The sequence below is a fragment of the Salvelinus alpinus genome, chromosome 17 (genome assembly GCF_045679555.1).
Source record: "Salvelinus alpinus chromosome 17, SLU_Salpinus.1, whole genome shotgun sequence".
NCBI classification, from domain to species: domain Eukaryota; kingdom Metazoa; phylum Chordata; class Actinopteri; order Salmoniformes; family Salmonidae; genus Salvelinus; species Salvelinus alpinus.
In genome coordinates, this window is record NC_092102.1 from 40,728,516 (window position 1) to 40,752,437 (window position 23,922).

General features: G+C 43.2%; 1 protein-coding gene across 2 annotated transcripts in view; it reads left to right on the forward strand.

The window, feature by feature from the left end:
• cacna2d3a (calcium channel, voltage-dependent, alpha 2/delta subunit 3a) overlaps window positions 1-23,922 on the forward strand; it is a 404,301-nt gene that overhangs the window by 180,072 nt on the left and 200,307 nt on the right. For both annotated transcript variants that reach the window (XM_071348965.1, XM_071348967.1), the window contains exons 10-11: window positions 6,669-6,758; window positions 10,214-10,327. In XM_071348965.1, coding sequence (XP_071205066.1) covers window positions 6,669-6,758; window positions 10,214-10,327 — 204 coding nt within the window. The remainder of the gene's footprint in view (window positions 1-6,668; window positions 6,759-10,213; window positions 10,328-23,922) is intronic.

Sequence of the window (23,922 nt, forward strand, 5' to 3'; positions counted from 1 at the left end):
GGGTGTGTATGCACGGACGCTCACGCTTATCAAGGGCTTGCACAGCATGGTTCCTGCATGTCTCTGGGTTGTATTAGTTTGTTCTTATCTTTCTGTCTCTGAGTCGACTAGTTTAGTCTTATCTCCTCCCGAAGATACAGAACTCATTAGAATATCTGGGATGCTTCACCCAAAAAGCTTCTTCCTGTCTCTCTCTTGCTCTCTCTCTCTCTCTTGCTCTTTCTCTCTCTCGCTCTTTCTCTCTCAATTTCAATTTAAGGGCCTTTATTGGGTAACAAATCATGAATGAAAAGTAAACATTGCACTCACAAAAGATTCAAATGTCATATTATGGCTAAATGCAGTGTTGTAATGATGTGCAAATAGTTAAAATACAAAAGGGAAAATAAATAAACATAAATATGGGTTGTATTTACAATGGTGTTTCATCTTCACTGGTTGCCCCTTTCTTGTGGTAACAGGTCGCACATATCGCTGCAGTGATTGCACACTGTGGTATCTTACCTATGGGAGTTTATCAACATTGGGTTTGTTTTCAAATTCTTTGTGTCTGTGTAATCTGAATATAAATATATCTGTATTTATGTGTCTCTAATATGGTCATACATTTGGCAGGAGGTTAGGAAATGCAGCTCAGTTTCCACCTCATTCTGTGGGCAGTGTGCACATAGCCTGTCTTCTTTTAAAAACTTATGGCTGCAAGCCCTAAGTCGGGATCAATATGACAACAGCCAGTCCAAGTGCAGGGCGCCAAATTCAAAAACCATAAATCTCATAATTAAAATTCCTCAAACATACATGTGTCTTATATCATTTTAAAGGTAATCTTGTTGTTAATCCCACCAAAGTTTCCGATTTCAAATAGGCTTTTCAGCGAAAGCACTACAAACGATTATGTTAGGTCACCACAAAACTAAAAATAATCATAGCCATTTTTCCCAGCTAATGATAGCTTCACAAAAACCAGAATAGAGATAAAACGAATCACTAACCTTCGATTATTTTCATCAGATGACACTCATAGGACTTCATGTTACACAATAGATGCGTGTTTTGTTTGATTCAATTCATATTTATATAAAATAATCTGAGTTTACATTGAGGCGACTAGATTCACTAGTGGCAAAAACATCAAGTGACTTTGCATAGCCCATCGTTTCAACATGAATACTCATCATAAATATAGATGATAATACAAGTTATACACATTCACTTATAGATATACCTCTCCTTAATGCAACCGATATGTCAGATTTAAAAAAAACTTTAAGGAAAAATAACTGCACGCTATAATCTGAGACGGCGCTCAAATTAGCACGTCACAGCTGCACAGATAGCGTCACTATAAACAACAAAATATATTATAAATATTTCATTACCTTTGTTGGTTTCGATCAGAAAGCAGAGCAGGAACTCCAGGTCCACAATAAATGTTTATTTTGTTCGAAAAAATCCGTTATTTATGTCCAATTGTTAGCGCGTTTGGTAAACATATCCAAATGCTAATTCTGGTCAGCTTCATATCGGACAAAAACTTCAAAATGTGATATTACCGGTCGAAGAAACATTTCAAACTAAGTACTGAATCAATCATTAGGATGTTTTTAACATATAGCTTCAATAAAGTTCCAACCGGAGTATTCCTTCTTGTCTGCGTGAGCCATGTAACGCAAGTGACTTGCATGAAGAAAATGCATGATCAGGAAATGGGTGCTTGATGGACACCTGACTGATTCTGCTCTCATTCTCTCCCACAAGACCATAGAAGTCTCATTGGAATTTATATTGATTGCTGACATCTAGTAGAACCCCTAGGCAGTGCAACCCCAGTCATACGTCATTTGGACTTCTTTTGGGACTCTGTTGAATACAGGCAATCTCAGATTTCTGACTTCCGGTTTTGATTTCAACTCAGGATTTTGCCTGCCAATATGAGTTCTGAGTTCTGAGAAATAATTCAAACAGTTTTAGAAACTTTGGAGTGTTTTCTATCCAATATTAATAATAATATGCAAATATTAGGAACTATGACTAAGGAGCAGGCCTTTTGAAATTGGCACCTTTTCATCCAAGCTACTCAATACTGCCCCTGCAGCCATAAGAAGTTTTAAGAGCCAGGTCTGCCTATGGCGACCTTTCTAAATAGCAAGGCTATGCTCACTGAGTCTGTACATATTTAAATCTTCCGTTAATTTTGGGTCAGTCACGGTGGTCAGGTATTCTGCCACTGTGTACTATCTGTTTATGGCCAAATAGTATTCCAGTTTGCTCTGTTAATTATTTCTGATCAGTCAAGTAATTATCTTTTTGTTTTCTCATGATTTGGTTGGATCTAATTGTGTTTCTGTCATGGGGCTCTGTGGGGTCTGTTTGTGTTTGTGAACAGAGACCTAGGACCAGCTTGCTTAGGGGACTCTTCTCCAGGTTCATCTCTCTGTAGGTGATCGCTTTGTAAAGGAAGGTTGAATTTTGATAATTAGTCGATATCATCCAAATTATGTTTTCCATTAATTATTTGGTATTCTACGTTGTACACAGAGGATGTTTTTGCATAATTCTTTATGCAGAGTCTCAATTTGGTGTTTGTCCCATTTTGTGAATCCTTGGATGGTGAGCAAACCCCAGACCTGACAACCATAAAGGGCAATGGGTTCTATAACTAATTCAAGTATTTTTAGCCAGATCCTAATTGGTATGTCACATTTTATGTTCCTTTTGATGACATAAGAAGGTCCTTCTTGCCTTGTCTCTCATCTCGTTCACAGCTTTGTGGAAGTTACCTGTGGCGCTGATGTTTAGGCTGAGGTAGGTATAGTGCTTTGTGTATTCTAGGGCAACGGTGTCTAGATTAAATTTGTATTTGTGGTCCTGGCAACTGGACCTTTTTTGGAACACCATTATTTTTGTCTTACTGAGAGTTACTGTGAGGGCCCAGGTCTGACAGAATCTGTGCAGAAGATCTAGGTGCTGCTGTAGACCCTCCTTGGTTGGGGACAGAAGCACCAGATCATCACCAAACAGTAGACATTTGACTTCAGATTCTAGTAGGGTGAGGCCGGGTGCTGCAGACTGTTCTAGTGAACTCTCCAATTTGTTGATATATATGTTGAAGAGGGTGGGGCTTAAGCTGCATCCCTGTCTCACCCCACAGCCCTGTGGAAAGAAATGTGTGTGTTCTTTGCCAATATTAGCCACACACTTGTTGTTTGTGTACATGGATTTTATAATGCTGTATTTTTTTCACCCAACACCACAGTCCATCAATTTGTATAGCAGACCCTCATGCCAAGTCGAGTCAAAAGCATGAGAAGACGTTGCCCTTGTTTTGGTGTCTTTGTTTGTCAGTTAAGGTGTGCAGGGTGAATACGTAGTCTGTCGTACGTTAATTTGGTAAAAAGGCAATTTGACATTTGCTCAGTAAATGTGGGAGCCTGCTGTTATTGATAATGCAGAGGATTTTCCCAAGAATGCTGTTGACGCATATCCCCTGATAGTTATTGGGGTCAAATTTGTCTACACTTTTGTGGAATGGGGTGATCAGTCCTTGGTTCCAAATATTGGGGAATATGTCAGAGCTGAGGATTATGTTAGAGTTTAAGTATAGCCAATTGGAATTTGTGGTCTGTATATTTTACCATAGCCCTGTTTTTGTCTCTCCCTTCCCTCTCTCACGCTGTTTCTGTCTCTCCCTTCCCTCTGTTTTGTGTCATCTGTCTCTGATCTCTCTCTCTATTCTTTGTCGAGAAAAAAGCAATAATGTAAAAGGAATGAATGGTCAGACCAGAACAAATCTTTTTGTTTCCACCTTCACTAAATATATTTGGATTCTAGTGAAAGTTCAGAAGATGGTTTCTATTTGAGTTTGATGGGCTACTCATTTCATATCTGAGAGTAATATCTGTATATCTGCCTCAGATAGAGAGAGGGAGCGAGAGAGGGAGCGAGAGAGGGAGCGAGAGAGGGAGAGAGAGAGGGAGCGAGAGAGGGAGCGATAGAGTGAGAGAGAGAGGGAGTGAGAGAGGAAGAGCAAGAGGTTGTTAGTTTTGAGTGAGCTGTGAGTGAGGGAAAATTGCGCTGGTGTCTGTATGCTAACAGAGTGGACCCAGAGAGATATGAGACCCTACTATCATCAGACCCACTGCCGCTGAACACACACGCACGCACACACACACGCACGCACGCACGCACGCACGCACGCACGCACGCACGCACGCACGCACGCACGCACGCACGCACGCACGCACGCACGCACGCACACACACACACTGTAGTAGGTAGAGTCGGTTGGGCCTCAGGGTACAAACGTGTGCAGAGTCTATTAACCTTTTCCTTGTGCACAACAAAGTGAGCGCTCATGCCATATCACCTGGCTGGTATAGGATTACTTGCATCTCTGTTTAAAAGAAGGGTAACAGGTAATTGTGTATTCTGAAACTGGGTGGGCTGAGGTACTTGTTTGTGTGTGTGTGAGTGTGTGTGTGTGTTTGTCTGTGTGTATGTGTATTTGTGTGTGTGTGTGTGTGTGTGTGTGTGTGTGTGTGTGTGTGTGTGTGTGTGTGTGTGTGTGTGTGTGTGTGTGTGTGTGTGTGTGTGTGTGTGTGAGTGTGAGTGTGAGTGTGTGTGTGTGTTGATGGGGAGATGTTTGTGACTCCCAAAGGAGAAGCTCTCATATGGTCTATGTTGTTGTGACTCCCTGTTGCATCTGGGAATCTGTTACCCCTGTTCGATAGGAAAGACCACAAGTAGAGAGGGTTGAGGAGTGGGTGAGGGGAGAGAGAAGAAGAGAGAGCTGGGAGGAGATGGAGATTTAGGGACATTAACATCTGGAGAGGTGAGGAAAGGGATTTGAGGAGGGTTGTGGTTGTGTGTGTGTTTTGTGTGTGTGTGTGTGTGTGTGTGTGTGTGTGTGCATGCACGTATTTGTTTGTGTGAGTGTGTCTTTAGATTGAGGCCAGTGTTGGTAGTGCCCCCAGGCTGCAGTTTATAAGGAGACAAACAGATGACACCCACCGGGTTGCTGACAACATTAAACTCCATTCATTTCCGGAGAGAAATTTATGTGAGCGGACACATACAAACACGCACGCACGCACGCACGCACGCACGCACGCACGCACGCACGCACGCACGCACGCACGCACGCACGCACGCACGCACGCACGCACGCACACACACACACACACACACACACACACACACACACACACACACACACACACACACACACACACACACACACACACACACACACACACACACACAGAGGGGAGAATGCCTGGAGAAGGATTGGTCTTTAACTGAGTAGCCTTGGGGAGTGGGTCATGGAGGTGAACATGGTTTTGTTCCTGTTTTGTGGACTAAAGTGACATGTCAGTGTGTAAATGTTAATTCACTGGTTTATTGTGAGTACTTGCCAAGTTAAAGAGGTCTGACAGACTGGCATTACAATCTCCACTCTCCTGCATGTTTTATTCTTTACTGTGCTCTCCACAATTCTTTCTTCAATTTATGTTTTTCATCCATCCCTCCATTTCTATTTTCTTTCTTCTCCTTTTACTCCCCCTCTCGCTCTCTGTATTAATATCCTTTCAGCACTGATAGTTGTTGTCTCTCTGTATTACTATCCTTTCAGCACTGATAGTTGTTATCTCTCTGTATTAATAGCATTTCAGCACTGATAGTTGTTATCTCTCTGTATTAATATCCTTTCAGCACTGATAGTTGTTATCTCTCTCTATTAATATCCTTTCAGCACTGATAGTTGTTATCTCTCTGTATTAATATCCTTTCAGCACTGATAGTTGTTATCTCTCTGTATTAATATCCTTTCAGTACTGATAGTTGTTATATATCTGTATTAATATCCTTTCAGCACTGATAGTTGTTATCTCTCTGTATTAATATCCTTTCAGCACTGATAGTTGTTATCTCTCTGTATTAATATATTTTCAGCACTGATAGTTGTATCTCTCTGTATTAATATCCTTTCAGCACTGATAGTTGTTGTCGCTCTGTATTAATAGCCTTTCAGCACTGATAGATGTTATCTCTCTATATTAATATCCTTTCAGCACTGATAGTTGTATCTCTCTGTATTAATATTCTTTCAGCACTGATAGTTGTTATCTCTCTGTATTAATATCCTTTCAGCACTGATAGTTGTTGTCTCTCTGTATTAATATCCTTTCAGCACTGATAGTTGTTATCTCTCTGTTTTAATATCCTTTCAGCACTGATAGTTGTTGTCTCTCTGTATTAATATCCTTTCAGCACTGATAGTTGTTTCTCTCTGTATTAATATCCTTTCAGCACTGATAGTTGTTGTCTCTCTGTATTAATATCCTTTCAGCACTGATAGTTGTTGTCTCTCTGTATTAATATCCTTTCAGCACTGATAGTTGTTATCTCTCTGTATTAATATCCTTTCAGCACTGATAGTTGTTGTCTCTCTGTATTAATATCATTTCAGCACTGATAGTTGTTGTCTCTCTGTATTAATATCCTTTCAGCACTGATAGTTGTTGTCTCTCTGTATTAATATCCTTTCAGCACTGATAGTTGTTATCTCTCTGTATTAATATCCTTTCAGCACTGATAGTTGTTATCTCTCTGTATTAATATCCTTTCAGCACTGATAGTTGTATCTCTCTGTCCATCTCTATGCACAGCATTTCCGGATGAATCTGGATAAGCTGTTAGCTAAAGGCATCGGCATGCTGGACGTAGGTCTCACTGAAGCCTTCGAGGTCCTCAATGATGTGAGTACTCACACACACACACACACACACACACACACACACACACACACACACACACACACACACACACACACACACACACACACACACACACACACACACACACACACACACACACACACACACACACACACACACACACACACACACACACGAGTGCACACACACACGAGTGCACACACACACACACACACACACACACACACACACACACACACACACACACACACACACACGAGTACACACAAAACAAACAAACAATGTTATACTACAGACAGACAGCAAGAGAGAGTGAAAGGGGAAGTGAGGCTGAGAGAGGGAGAAGGGCATTCAGATCAGAGTTAATTAAAACACTGCAATTAATACCCTAATCAACAGACACATGTTAACAAGAGAATGCTTGACCCAATCCAGTGGCTGGAACCCTGATTACACACAGACACACATGCAACGTTATTAAAATGTGTAATGTATGTTTGACCCAATCAGACGTGGTGCTTTGAGCACCTAGAGAAGGGTTATATAAATGATATCCATTCATATTATTAGTTCCATTATGATGATATGATTAGAGTGATGATATGTCAGGGTGTGTCTGATTATAGCAAGCTTAGTGGTTAGTGCGTTGTGGAACGAATGTAGTATATAGTAGACCTAATGGATTGTAATGAAATGAACCGCCATGCGCTCTCTCAATATCTCTCCCTCTCTCTGTCTCTCCCCCCCTCTCTCTGTCACTCTCTGTCTCTCCCCCCCCTCTCTCTCTCTCTCTCTCTCTCTCTCTCTCTCTCTCTCTCTCTCTCTCTCTCTCTCTCTCTCTCTCTCTCTCTCTCTCTCTCTCTCAAATTCAAATTCAAATTCAAGCTGCTTTATTGGCATGAAAAACATTGTGTCAATATTGCCAAAGCAACAATGTATACAATATACATTGTAATACAATTAAAACAATGACAAATAATAATATAGAATGGCAGTAAATAATAATACAAAATTAAATATAAAAATAGTAACAATAAAATGGTAACAGTCAATAGTCGAATGTTATGTATGGTGTAATGCACCACTACCACCACCACCATCATTAAACTGCTATCATTACCATTACCACCCATACCATTACTATTTGGAATGATAAACAACAATAATAATACTAATAACAATAACAGTAAAAACAATAACAGTCATAATAAGTAAGTTACTGCTTACTATGCAGATGTTATTATTCAGTGTCCCTCAGGCTATGGCAGGCAAATACATATTTGGCTGCAAGAGGAGCCATTGCTCCTTCGCCCATGAGTATTTTTAGTTTTTCCTCTGGGTTTAATAAGTTAAAATTTGGAATAAATGTAGTCATTTCTGTGAATAATGAATCTCTTGGTGAGGAATATTTATCACAGTAAAGGAGATCTCTCTCTCTATCTCTCTCTCTCTCTCTCTGTCTCTCTCTATCTCTCTCTTTCTCTCTGTCTCTCTCTCTCTCTCTCTCTCTCCCTCTCTCTGTCTCTGTCTCTGTCTCTCTCTCAATCTCTCTCTCTGTCTATTCAATTCAATTCAAAAGGTTTTATTGCACTCTCTTCCCCCTCTCTCTCCTAATGCTCTCTCTCTTCCCCCCTCTCTCCTAATGCTCTCTCTCTTCCCCATCTCTCTCCTAATGCTCTCTCTCTTCCCCCTCTCTCTCCCAATGCTCTCCCCCCCCCTCTCTCCCAATGCTCTCTCTCTTCCCCATCTCTCCTAATGCTCTCTCTCTTCCACCTCGCTCTCCTAATGCTCTCTCTCTTCCCCCCTCTCTCCTAATGATCTCTCTTCCCCCTCGCTCTCCTAATGCTCTCTCTCTTCCCCCTCTCTCCTAATGCTCTCTCTCTTCCCCCTCGCTCTCCTAATGCTCTCTCTCTTCCCCCTCACTCTCCTATTGCCTTCTCTCTTCCCCCTCGCTCTCCTAATGCTCTCTCTCCTCCCCCTCACTCTCCTATTGCCTTCTCTCTTCCCCCTCGCTCTCCTAATGCTCTCTCTCTTCCCCCTCACTCTCCTATTGCCTTCTCTCTTCCCCCTCGCTCTCCTAATGCTCTCTCTCTTCCCCCCTCTCTCCTAATGCTCTCTCTCTTCCCCCTCACTCTCCTATTGCCTTCTCTCTTCCCCCTCGCTCTCCTAATGCTCTCTCTCTTCCCCCCTCTCTCCTAATGCTCTCTCTCTTCCCCCTCGCTCTCCTAATGCTCTCTCTCTTCCCCCTCGCTCTCCTAATGCTCTCTCTCTTCCCCCTCGCTCTCCTAATGCTCTCTCTCTTCCCCCCTCTCTCCTAATGCTCTCTCTCTTCCCCCCTCTCTCCTAATGCTCTCTCTCTTCCCCCCTCTCTCCTAATGCTCTCTCTCTTCCCCCTCGCTCTCCTAATGCTCTCTCTCTTCCCCCCTCTCTCCTAATGCTCTCTCTCTTCCCCCCTCTCTCCTAATGCTCTCTCTCTTCCCCCCTCTCTCCTAATGCTCTCTCTCTTCCCCCCTCTCTCCTAATGCTCTCTCTCTTCCCCCCTCTCTCCTAATGCTCTCTCTCTTCCCCCTCGCTCTCCTAATTCTCTCTCTTCCCCCCTCTCTCCTAATGCTCTCTCTCTTCCCCCTCGCTCGCTCTCTTTGTCTCTACCTTTCTCTCTCTGTCTATCCCACTCCCTCCCTCTCACTCTCTGTCTATCTCACTCCCTCCCTCTCACTCTCTGTCTATCTCACTCCCCTCTGTCTCTGTCTCTCTCTCTCTCTCTCTCTCTCTCTCTCTCTCTCTCTCTCTCTCTCTCTCTCTCTCTCTCTCTCTCTCTCTCTCTCTCTCTCTCTCTCTCTCTTCCCCCTCGCTCTCTCTTCCCCCTCGCTCTCTCTCTCTTTGTCTCTGTCTACCTTTCTCTCCCTGTCTATCGCACTCCCCCCTCGCTCTCTCTCTCTCTCTCTCTGTCTATATCACTCACTCTCTCCCTCCCTCTATATCTGTCTATCTCACTCCCTCCTTCTCTCTCTCTGTCTATCTCACTCCCTACCTCTCTCTTTCTCTATCTCACTCCCTCCATCTCTCTCTTTGTCTCTCTCTCTCTGTCTATCTCACGCCCTCCCTCTCTCTCTGTAGTTATTTGGCTGTTAGGAAAGGAGGTTAAGTTGAGACAGGGGTGTAATCTAATGTGGGTAATGGACTGTGAAACACTATCACTAGGGTTCTCTCTTCCTACGGGTTAGACTGTTAATGTGTGGATGAACTCTACTCTTCCTGTCTCCGTCCCTCCTCTCTCTTTCTAGGGGTTAGACTGTTAGTGAATGGATGGACTCTACTCTCCCTGTCTCCCTCCCTCTTCTCTCTTCCTAAAGGTTAGACTACTACATTTGCGCTAATAATCTCTCTCTCCTTCTCTCTCTATCTCCCCCCTATCTCTCTCTCTCCACCCATCCCTCTCCCTCCCTCTGTTTCTCTTTCCATCTCTCTCCTTTTAGTTTAACCAGACAGGTCGAGGCAGTGTGTGTAGTCAGGCCATCATGTTGGTGACCGATGGGGCAGTTGATACTTATGACTCTGTGTTCGCCAAGTACAACTGGCCCGACAGAAAGGTATGTCTCCCTCATGAGTCTCCCGTCTTCCCCTCTCTCCCCATTGTTTCCCCCGGCAGTACATCTGTGTTTAACGGATCAGCAGTGTGACCTCATGACCTTCCCTGCAGCCAGGTGGATCTCCACTGAGATACAATATGCTGCTAACATGCTACGCTGACTTCTCAATGTGTAAAAGCACATCACCCGAACATGCTACACTGATTGCTCAATGTGTAAAAGCACATCGTGCTAACATGCTACACTGACTACTCAATGTGTAAAAGCACAGCATGCTAACATGTTAACATGCTACACTGACTGCTCAATGTGTAAAAGCACTAATGCTAACATGCTAGCATTCTACACTGACTGCTCAACATGTAAAAACACATCATGCTAACATGCTACGCTGACTGCTCAATGTGTAAATGCACATCATGTTAACATGCTAACATGCTACACTAACTGACTGCTCAATGTGTAAATGCACATCATGCTAACATGTTAACATGCTACACTGACTGCTCAATGTGTAAAAGCACATCATGCTAACATATGAACTCAGCAAAAAAATAAATGTCCTCTCACTGTCAACTGCGTTTATTTTCAGAAAACGTAACATGTGTAAATATTTGTATGAACATAACAAGATTCAACAACTGAGACATAAACTGAACAAGTTCCACAGACATTTGACTAATAGAAATGGAATAATATGTCCCGAAACAAAGGGGGCGGGTCAAAATCAAAAGTAACATTCAGTATCTGGTGTAGCCACCAGGTGCATTAAGTACTGCAGTGCATCTCCTCCTTATGGACTGCACCAGATTTGCCAGTTCTTGTGAGATGTTACCCCAGTCTTACACCAAGGCACCTGTAAGTTCCCGGACATTTCTGAGGGGAATGGCCCTAGCCCTCACCCTCCAATCCAACAGGTCCAAGATGTGCTCAATGGGATTGAGATCCGGGCTCACCGCTGGCCATGGCAGAACACTGACAATCCTGTCTTGCAGGAAATCACGCACAGAACGAGCAGTATGGCTGGTGGCATTGTCATGCTGGAGGGTCATGTTAGCATGAGCCTGAGGAAGGGTACCACATGAGGAGGATGTCTTCCCTGTAACGCACAGCATTGAGATTGCCTGCAATGATAACAAGCTCAGTCCGATGATGCTGTGACACACCGCCCCAGACCATGATGGACCCTCTACCTCCAAATCGATCCCGCTCCAGAGTACAGGCCTCGGTGTAACGCTCATTCCTTCGATGATAAACCCGAATCCGACCGTCACCCCTGATGAGACAAAACCGCGACTCGTCAGTGAAGAGCACTTTTTGCCAGTCCTGTCTGGTCCAGTGACGGTGGGTTTGTGCCCATAGGCGACGTTGTTGCTGGTAATGTCTGGTGAGGACCTGCCTTACAACAGGCCTACAAGCCCTCAGTCCAGCCTCTCTCAGCCTATTGCGGACAGTCTGAGCACTGATGGAGGGATTGTGCGTTCCTGGTGTAACTCGGGCAGTTGTTATTCCCATACTGTACCTGTCCACAGGTGTGATGTTCGGATGTACCGATCCTGTGCAGGTGTTGTTACACGTGGTCTGCCACTGCGAGGACGATCCTGTCCGTCCTGTATCCTTGTAGCTCTGTCTTAGGCGTCTCACAGTACGGACATTGCAATTTTTTGCCATGGCCACATCTGCAGTCCTCATGCCTCCTTGCAACATGACATGAAAGCCAAGTTAACAAACAGATCACAAACCATTTCGAATCCCACCGTACCTTCTCCGCTATGCAATCTAGTTTCAGAGCTGGTCATGGGTGCACCTCAGCCACGCTCAAGGTCCTAAACGATATCATAACCGCCATCGATAAGAGACATTACTGTGCAGCCGTATTCATCGACCTTGCTAAGATTTTCGACTCTGTCAATCACAACATTCTTAATGGCAGACTCAACAGCATTGGTTTCTCAAATGACTGCCTCGCTTTGTTCACCAACTACTTCTCCGATAGAGTTCAGTATGTCAAATCGGAGGGCCTGTTGTCCGGACCTCTGGCAGTCTCTATGGGGGTGCCACAGGGTTCAATTCTCGGGCCGACTCTCTTCTCTGTATACATCAATGATGTCGCTCTCGCTGCTGGTGATTCTTTGATCCACCTCTAGTGATGCTGGGCGGGTAGTGATGCTGGGCGGGCAGGCAGGTGTGGGCAGCGATCGGTTGAAGAGCATGCATTTATTTTTTCTTGCATTTAAGAGCAGTTGGAGGCCACGGAAGGAGAGTTATATGGCACTGAACCTCATCTGGAGGTTAGTTAACACAGTGTCCAACGAAGGGCCAGAGGTAAAGAGAATGGTGGCCCTCACTTTATACTCGTCGCCAAGCCCACTGGCTCCAGGTCATCTACAAGTCTCTGCTAGGTGAAGCCCCGCCTTGTCTCAGCTCACTGGTCACCATAGCAGCACCCATCCGTATCACACGCAAATTCTTCCTTTGGCCGCCTCTCCTTCCAGTACTCTGCTGCCAATGACTGGAACAAACTGCAAAAATCACTGAAGCTGGAGTCTCTTACCTCCCTCACTAGCTTTAAGCACCAGCTGTCAGAGCAGCTCACAGATCACTGCACCTGTACATAGCTCATCTGTAAATAGCCCATCCAATCTACCTCATCCCCATGCTGTATTTATTTATTTATCTTGCTCCTTTGCACCCCAGTATCTCTTCTTGCACCTGGATCTTCTGCACATCCTACCATTCCAGTGTTTAATTGCTATATTGTAATTACTTTGCCACCATGGCCTATTTATTGCCTTAACTCCCTTATCCTACCTCATTTGCACATGCTGTATATAGATTGTATGTTTGTTTATTCAATGTGTAACTCTGTGTTGTTGTATGTGTCGAACTACTTTGCTTTATCTTGACCAGGTCGCAGTTGCAAATGAGAACTTATTCTCAACTAGCCTACCTGGTAAATAAAGCTGAAATAAAAAAAATAAGTAAATAAAAAATGCCTAAGGCACGTTCACGCAGATGAGCAGGGTCCTGGGCATCTTTCTCTTGGTGTTTTTCAGTCAGTAGAAAGGCCTCTTTAGTGTCCTAAGTTTTCATAACTGTGACCTTAATTGCCTACCGTCTGTAAGCTGTTAGTGTCTTAACGAGCGTTCCACAGGTGCATGTTCATTAATTGTTTATGGTTCAATGAACAAGCATGGGAAACAGTGTTTAAACCCTTTACAATAAAGATCTGTGTAGTTATTTGGATTTTTACGAATTGTCTTTGAAAGACAGGGTCCTGAAAAAGGGACGTTTCTATTTTTGCTGAGTTTAGGAGGTTAATTAATGAGTCTGAAAGTTACTTATGCTGCCTGTGCTAATGGTACACTTTCAGACACACATACAAAAATGTCCATGCCCTTGGTGTGTTAATGCTCAGTTTGTTTTGTGCGTAACATCAGTACCACCTGGAGTTCACAGAAGGACCCTGTTCTAAAATGCTTTAGTGTTTTACATCAACAAGGAGTTGTGGAACCGATGTGATTGGTGAGTTAGTAGAGTTTTAGAACACTGAAGCCAGTAAAACAATAACATAACATAGTAAAGAATGGATCTGCAGTGTTTCCCCTAGGATTTCATTCAGCAGTGGTAGCAGCGCCTCTGCAAATATATGAAAAATATTTTTTGCAGAGATTGCAACACTTTATCAGTGGTAGGCCACCGCTGCTAAATTAATTGAGGGGAAACACTTGGTCTGGTCCCAGGGAGAACTGTGTGTGTGTGTGTGTGTGTGTGTGTGTGTGTGTGTGTGTGTGTGTGTGTGTGTGTGTGTGTGTGTGTGTGTGTGTGTGTGTGTGTGTGTGTGTGTGTGTGTGTGTGTGTGTGTGTGTGTGTGTGTGTGTGTGTGTGTGTGTGTGTGTGTGTGTGTGTGTGGCGAACCCTGAAAGGTTCTCAGTAGTCTAGCTGTTCTGTACTGCAATTGGTCTAGCTTTCCTGTACTGCAATTGGTCTAGCTTTCCTGTACTGCAATTGGTCTAGCTGTCCTGTACTGCAATTGGTCTAGCTGTCCTGTACTGTAATTGCTGGGCTCTGCTGGAAGTAACAGTAATGGGAGGAGGAGAGGTGAGGAAAAGGGAAAAAGAAGTGAGAAGGAGGTGAAGAGACAGGAGGATATGAACGAAGGGGGAGAAAGGAGGAGCAGCTGAAAGTTGAGGATAGAAGGGGTTAACAGGAGAAGAAGAGAGGAAGAGGACAGCATGAAGAGAAGAGAGGAGAGTGTGGAGAAGAGAGGGGGAGAGATGAGAGGAGGAGAGTGAGGAGAAGAGAGGGGGAGAGATGAGAGGAGGAGAGGCGGAGAGTGAGGAGAAGAGAAGAGAGGAGAGTGTGGAGAAGAGAGGGGTAGAGATGAGAGGAGGAGAGGCGGAGAGTGAGGAGAAGAGAAGAGAGGAGAGTGTGGAGAAGAGAGGGGGAGAGATGAGAGGCGGAGAGTGAGGAGAAGAGAAGAGAAGAGAGGAGGAGAGATGAGAGGAGGAGAGGCGGAGAGTGAGGAGAAGAGAAGAGAGGAGAGTGTGGAGAAGAGAGGGGGAGAGATGAGAGGAGGAGAGGCGGAGAGTGAGGAGAAGAGAAGAGAGGAGAGTGTGGAGAAGAGAGGGGGAGAGATGAGAGGAGGAGAGGCGGAGAGTGAGGAGAAGAGAAGAGAGGGGGAGAGATGAGCTATTCTTATTCGTGTTCTGTAAGATGGATCCCAGGGGAGGAGTGTTGCCCTTGACAACATTTAATGCTTAAAAGCCACACAGACACAGAGACACACACACAGACACACAGAGAGACACACACACACATACACAAACACACATACACAAACACACACACACACACAGACACACACACACACACACACACACACACACACACACACACACACACACACACACACACACACACACACACACACACACACACAGAGACACATACACACACAGCGACACACAGAGACACACACACGCACACAAAGACACACACACACACACAGAGACACACACACACACACACACAAAGACACACACACACACACACAGAGACACAATGCCCTGGGCAAGCTGCTTTAATGGTGCTTGATGGACTGTTTTGTTTGAGGAAAAGAATGGACCACCACTTTCAACATACACACACACACACACACACACACACACACACACACACACACACACACACACACACACACACACACACATACGCTCATAGCATACACTTACACACACACATACGCTCATAGCATACACTTACACACACACATAGCATACTCACACACAGCATATATTCATGCATGCACACATACGCACTACGGCCAGTTAGTGTTTGTGTGCATGCGTACTTGTGTCATTGTGGTGGTGCGTGAGTGTGTATGCAAACTTATTCATGTCAACTCAAAATCAAATCAATGTTATTTGGTCGCGTAGCAGACGTTATAGCGCAGTGGTTCTCAAACATTTTATAGTCCCGTACCCATTAAAACATTCAACCTCCAGCGGCATACCCCCTCTAGCACCAGGGTCAGCTCAATCTCAAATATTGTTTTTTTCAGTCATTATAAGCCTGCCACACACACGCTATATGATACTTTTATTTAACAAAAGAACGAGTGTGAGTTTTTGTCACATTCTGGCTGGTGGGACGTGACAAAGACCTCTTATAGGACCAGGGCACAATAATAATTTAATAATAATCAGAGGTGTGGACTCGAGTCACATGACTTGGACTCGAGTCACAAATATGATGACTTGCAACTCGACTTTGACTTTAACACCAATGACTCGTGACTTAACTTGGTTTTGAGCCTTTTGACTCGATGCTGTATCAACAAAAAACGGATTGCAACTTGTAAAACATGCGGGAAGAAAATTACAGAAGGATGCGCAATAATTTCCAAATTTGTTCGACATTTTAAGCTGCACAAAGAACGGTAAGTCGTGGCTAATATAGCCAACAGCTATATAATTTATTACTTTGCTAGTGTAACATGTAAGCTAACATAACGTTATATCAATGAGCCTCTACACAGTCAGTCAGTGCGGGAACATGATCACTGCACCCAAGATTGAGTTACTGGCTAGGCAGTTGTTAGCCCAAATCCTGCCTGACGTTACTGCTGTTCCTAAAACCATTGACATACGTTAGCCTACTGTAACCACACAGAGTGTGTGTGTGTGTGTGTGTGTGTGTGTGTGTGTGTGTGTGTGTGTGTGTGTGTGTGTGTGTGTGTGTGTGTGTGTGTGTGTTAAGGTTGGGCGATTGTGTACAAGCCTACATTGCCCAATTGCACCCCATAGCCATCCTCGATAGTCGATCACTATGGGGGGGGGGTCTTTCTCATGGAAATATAACGTTTATTTGGAAAGTAATAGATATATAGATATTTTTAAAAGCACTCATGATTTGCGTAAATGTAATATACTAACTATTACTCTTGTTAAAAATATGAAATGGTATTACATTTAGTAAAGAGCACATTATGACTTGTTTAGGACTTGAAACTCAAAGTTTAGAACTTGAGACTTGACTTGATACTTGTCGGTCGTGACTTGAGACTTGACTCGGACTTTCCTGTCTTGACTTGGGACTTGACTTGGGACTTGAGTGCTAAGACTTGAGACTTACTTGTGACTTGTAAAACAATGACTTGGTCCCACCTTTGATAATAATCAATAATTTTGCTCTTTATTTAGGCATCTTACATGTAAAACCTTATTTGTTAATTGTTAAATTGTGAATAACTCACCACAGGTTAATGAGAAGGGTGTGCATGAAAGGATGTACATAACTCTGCAATTGTAACGACTGTCTTCGGGTGAAAGAGAGGAGGACCAAAATGCAGCGTGATGATAATCCATATTTTAATTAGGATATCTAAACGACGAACAAAAACAACAAACTGACAGAAGGAACCGAAAATGCTACAGTCCTGAACATGGGAACACAGAACAGATGAACACATGAACAGGAACAATCACCCACAAACAAACAGTGAAAACAGGCTACCTTAATATGGTTCCCAATCAGAGACAATGACAAACACCTGCCTCTGATTGAGAACCATGTTAGGCCAAACAACAAACCCAACATAGAAACACAAAACATAGAATGCCCACCCAGCTCACGTCCTGACCAACTAGACAAAGACTAAACAAAGGAAATAAGGTCAGGAACGTGACAGCAATGTTGGGTTGTATTGAAGAGAGTCTCAGTCTTAATAATTTTCCACACACAGTCTGTGCCTGTATTTAGTTTTCATGCTAGTGAGAGCCGAGAATCCACTCTCTCATAGGTACGTGGTGTCTTAACAGCACGATTTGCCAAGGCAGGATACTCTGAGCGCAGCCCAATCCAGAAATCTGGCAGTAGCTTCTGATTAAATTCAATTTTCACAGAACCACTTTTTTTGCTATTTTGATGAGGCTCTCTTGTTCAGATATCGGTAAGCGAACTGGAGGCAGGGCATGAAAGGGATAAAATCATCAGTTTCGGGAAAGTGTCAGCATAATTGCGCGACCAACACACTCAGGTGCTTCGCTATATCACATTTGACATTGTACGTAAGCAAGCTTGACTTCATTTGCACACCCAAAAACATACAATGACGGAAAAACCTGTGTGTTGTCCTTGTTAATGCAGACAGAGAAGAGCTCCAACTTCTTAATCGTAGCCTCAATTTTGTCCCGCACATTGAAAATAGTTTCGGACTGAAACAATAATTCAGGCCGGGAATTTGACTTCATCCCAGGCCACCCTGTTCACGCAAACCACCAAACCACTGATTTTGTAGGCTTACCCTATTTGTTGATGTAACGGGTACCAAACTAGTTATACATTTGGCCACTATGTTCATCTGGGAAGAAAGTTAGCCACATTACAAAATACAAACATTTGGGACTGACCAACAAGTAGCCTATCTTAACACCGAGTTTTCAAGGTATGCTATGGCTATGGGTGGACCCTCAAAAACTCACTAGGAATACACCAATCGTAGCACATACAAATGTACAAGACTAAACACACAAAACAATTAGCCTACACTTTTTTAAATGAGAATGCGATATACAGAGTTAGCTCAAATGTTCAAATGATTATCTTTATATTCAAGCATCAAGCATATCAAAAGTATCAAAAAACTTCACACGCACACATTCACTCAACTTGAACATAAGCTACAACAATATAAGTAAGTATAATACAAAGTCGAAAAAGCACTCCTCTACAAAAAAATTTACATTACAATGTTCACTCACTGGTGTCCATAAAGCAAACGGCACAACAATAAACACATCTAAACACTGAGTCAATGAAATTGAACATTGGCTACATAACTGCAAGTATAATACGAAAGTCCCCAAAAAATGCCTCTGTACAAAAGCTTTGACTCACAGCAAATTTTCTTTCACCCTTGTCAGCCTGTTAAGAGTCATAGCATAGCTACTTCAGAGAAACCAGTAAGTAATTACCACTAGTAAACCAGTAGGCGGCGCAGTAACTCACTGCTCTCTGCCATCTTGTCAATGATGTCATCTTTGACAAGTCCCATAAGAATCTCCTTCTCTGATGCCATCAAAAGGAACGCTTCAAGGTTCTCTTGAGTGAGAGAAGTTCTTAGGCGGGTCTTCACGAATTTCAGGGTGGAGAAGGTCCTCTCACAAGCCACCTGAGTGATGGATAGGGTGAGGAGGAACTTGTAGCCCAAACCAATGATGTTATATGCATCCGTGAGTAGATTGAACTGAGACAGGAGAAGATAGCAGCATATGGGGCAGTGTTTACACGTGAAACAACTTCTGCTCACCAACTCTACACTTTCATCAGGATCCTCAAAGCCTTCCCCTGATTCATCATTGGCGGTTGGCGGCCCTGATGTTGTACTCCTCCAATGCTGACTGTTTCAGTCTTTCCCACTGTTGTGCAAGGCTGATCAGTTCAGCCTGCAATGCCTCAACAGTGGCATGTTCATCAAATTCCAGTAAGCATTTGCTGTGCTCCTTCATGGCTGTCTTTGGAAGGCCCTTTTCTCTGATCTCAGGAAAATGCTTGGGATTCATGTAGGAGACATCTGCACACAGCACGGCATTTGCTGCATAACGGCTGTGAAAACTTTCAACAACAGTGTCCAGTACCACATTGTGGATCTTGATTTTGTAATCCATGTCTGCATTAGCAATGGGCTCGTCTTCTGCCAACTCTCCTGGTTTTCTCTTCTTTTTTGTTGTTCTCTTCTCCGGGAGAGCAGTCTGAGCTTCGGCATCACAGTCCTGCTGCTCCTCCCGAATGCCATTGGCCCACTCTGCTGCCCTCTTCACACCCTCAAACTCTCGGGCACACTTTCTCAGGTTATCCTTCATTCCCGTCACCAAATGCTGTGCTGTTACAATATCCATGCCACTTGTTTGCAAGTATTTAGAGAGAGGGGACGTCTGCTCAAAAATCCTGAGAAAAACCTCAGCTGTAAGTATGGTTTCATACTTTAGGAGAGCATCCTTGTACCCTTGGGCCTTGCTTCGGATGGCAGGTTTTCTGGTCACATCCTTTTCAATTCTTTCCATAGTGATGACCACATCCGTGTAAAGTGCACGGTCAGGCTTTGCAAAGCTTCCAAATACTTTCCTCAAGGCCTCGTCTTTGGCCCACCAGCATGTTTCACCAATTACATCAAGCCGTCTGTGTCTCCTGTCCTCACTAGTTTCCTCCCATAGCTTCATGCTCTTGTAGGAATCTCGAATGAACACTGCAATGTCATTCAGTAATGAGAAAAGGGATTCACTTGCCACAACAACCCCATTGGTGTTAGTTAGCACAAGGTTGAGGACATACTTGGTTAGAGACTCTCCTGTGAGCGATGCAGAGAAGCCCTTGTATTGTCCCTGCATATTAGCTGCTCCGTCTGTTGCATTACCAACACACTGTTTGATATCTGTGTCCATCTTCTCAGGACTCTGTTTCACAAGGTCCACAAAGTACTGTCCAGTCGATGACTCACAGCCAATGACCTCAATGAGTCTCTGGTGGACAACATCAGTGACATATTGCATAACTACTGCACACTGGTCTTTGGAAGTTAAATCCTGTGTTGTGTCCATTCGTATTGAGAACATCCCTGCCTTTCTCACTTCAACAGCAAGTGTCTGCTGAATCAACATGCTGATGACTTCAATGACTGTATTTGCTGTTGTTTTGGACGTCATAGTCACCAAGGACCCTCTTCCTTTACTTCCCATCTGCTTCTTGCTCTTCTCAATGCATTCACTAACATGCTCTTTTAGGCAGACATCATATTTGCTTAGCAACATTATAAGCTCAAGAAACTTGCCAAGATTGATGACCACGTTTTCCAAGTTATATGCAGCTTCGTGTCTGTGTCCTCTGTAGCTAAACCAACAATAACTTTAACTACATCAATCACACATTCCATGACCTGCCTCCTCTCTCTGACCTGGTCTCATTGAACTGACATTAGCTTATCACTCAGAAGGGTACGGATGTCTCCTTTGCTGGCTCTGAGGAAAAAGGCTTCTGCACTTTCTCTATGGGTCTTGCTTCTCTCATGTTCCTGTACTCTCTGATGGGCATGTTTCCAGGCCTGCATGCCTCCTTTGACAAATGCACTATCACTGGCTGAAGATTTTGCGAATGCAAGACATACTGAGCAGAACAAGGAGTGAGTTACTTCATTGTCAGCCATTTTCTGTTTGTGTCATCTTTGGATTTGGAATACATTGGGAATGACTCTTTGAGGGGTTTGTTTTGGGTGGTACTGAAAAAATAAGTCAAAATCCTTGGACTGAGGACAGGCAAAATAATCAAATGGATTTTCAGTGCCTCGCTGTCCCTTTATATTTCCCCTTTACTGGGCTCTGAACCCCCCCTCCCCCCCCCCTCTGCACATCTGGTTGCTCTGTAGAATGAGATTAACATTGTAAATAACCTAAACTTAAACTTGTATTACTTGTGCAGTCATCGATTGTATGCCCCCCGATTGCAGTCCTACTGATAATCTCATAAATAAAGCACATATTAATCTGAAACCATAGCCTACATGTTTAGGGTTGTGCTCTAAAGTTGTACCTGAAGGTTCCTGCTCTGAGTCTGACTCTGAACTGACCACCATCTCCAGTTCTGCAGGAGCACCTGAAGCTCTAGTGCTGCTTCCTTCTACACCTTTGCAAAGAAAATACTATATTATCATACTCACTATCATTAGTGTATCAGTAGGCTACATTAAGATTGGTCTCTTAATTTGGAGTGGCCTCTTAATTTGGAGTGGCCTCTTAATTTTTCCCAGAGCTGTATATTATTGTAGTAACTTGTAATGCTGGTACTAATGGCGCTAATGATCTTTGTCATTGCCTGTGCTGTGTCACACAGGCTACTGTGTTACGTTCATGGATGTATTATGGTTACGTTACTGTAGCCTTTTCGCTGTACAGTGTGTCAGGATTTGGCCAGGATTGTTCAGGTTTTTGGTCACTAGATGCCCCCATTGCGCCTTTTTTGAACCTTTTGTTTTTCCCTTGTTCTAATTATTATTTGCACCTGTGTGTCATTTCCTTGTAGGTATTTAATCCCTTTGTGTTCCTCAGTTCTTTGCGCTGTGTTTGTATGTTAGCACCCAGCCCCAGCCATGCTGTGACCATATATTTCTCTTGTTGGATTTTCCAGAGGTTCTCTGGTTTTGTTCTTGTTTATTTTTTATTAGTCTTTTGAGGTTTGTTTTTTTCCCTGCTGTTCTTACCACTTTGTGGATTTTCTTTGTATTTTGGAGGATATCCATTTTTTCTCTTGGCTTTACTTTTGACGTTGTGGATTTATATTTTTGCCTGAAGATCTTTTACCTTGATTAAACCACCGTCTCTAGTACTGCTGTGTCTGCCTCATCTTCTGGGTTCTGCCGACTATTAGTGACTATTTCTCACACCGGGTCCTGACACAGTGTATGTGCAATTTCCCAAGCTCATGTGGCATGAGTCATGACCGAATGCCGGCAAGTCCATAGTCTAGGTTTGCAATTTTTTCCTAGTTGAAACATATTGCCGTCAATGTCATATTCTCAACTTGCCTACCTGGTTAAATAAAGGTGAAATAAATAACATTAAAATAAATATTAGCCTAGCTAATAATAGCACTCATTGCTATGATATAATTCCTCCTCGAAGACGTAAGACGTGCAAACTGTTTAGCCTACCGGCCGTTGTGTCACTATTATTAGCTAGGCTACTTAGTTAGCCATGCATTGGTGTCGTGTGTGTGTCAGTGTGTGTGTTTTAGCTAGTATTTCTGACTGACTTGGTCCCTTACTGGTGAACATGTTGCTTATTTTGCAGCATTTAGCTGCGTCTGTGGCAAGGGCTTTTCTCTTTTTTATTCTCTCCCGCTCTGCTCCACCTTTCCTTTCTGACCGTCCATTTCGCTGTGTGACTTGTCTAAAATGTTATCGGTAGAGAAGCAGGTTGACAGTTGCTATTAATGTATAGAAGCAACAGATATTAATGGTATCTGTTGCTTTTATACATGTCTTACTACTTTAAAGACGTCTTAATTCTCGCTCAAAAAACTCCAGTGGCTTATTTTTCAAATTGGCATGTTTTGTTTCTAAATGTCTGCTCAAGAGTGAAGGTTTCATCGAGTTGTGAGATAGTACTTTTGCACATATAACACACTGTGGCTGAGGAAAGGCACTACTCCCAATATAAGTGAACCCCAAATCAATGTGGTTCTCATCATATTTGTGCCTCTTCGATGGTCCAACGTCCCTGTCTGTTGTTCGGTGCTTTCCTGGGTAAGGGGGCAGTAGCTCTTCGACTGCATCAGATTCACAACTGTCAGTGTCCATGCTAGCTGGGTTAACAACAAATGTAGAATTACTGATGCTAGCATTGGATGTGCTCGTGGAAGCAGAACAACTTGTGTCGTCGACAGGTGCAGGTGTAGTACTGCTGGTAGTAGCAGTACTACCATTAGAGCTGTGATGTGTCTTTATGGATGCGGGCCTTACTTTTTTAAACTATTTATACATTTTAGAGCAAACAGAATGAGCATCAGCTACGTTTGGCTACATATGGACCGTTAGTGGAATTCCCACGAGATAATAATTATTTGACTAGGCTTCCTGTATTTGACATTGTGTTGTTATTTTGCTGAACACCATATGGTTTCATTAAATTGTTGGCAGTGAAAACCTAAAAGGACTGTTTGAAAATGTGAAGAATATATATTTTTTAAATATTTTAAATAAAATAGTTAATGTGGCGTGCCCCCGACGGCATTGGGCATACCCTTGGAAATACCTGTTAAAGAGGGTGCAGTGAAATCAAATCAAAATCACATCAAACCAAATAAAAATATAGATTTGTCACATGCGCCGAATACAACAGGTGTAGTAGACCTTACCGTGAAATGCTTACTTACAAGCCCTTAACCAATGCAGTTCAAGGAATAGAGTTAAGAAAATATTGACTAAATAAACTAAAGTAAAAAATTCAATAAAAAGTAACATAATTAAATAACAATAACGCGGCTATGTACAGAGGGTACATAGAGTCAGTTTGCGGGGGTACAGGTTAGTTGAGGTAATTGAG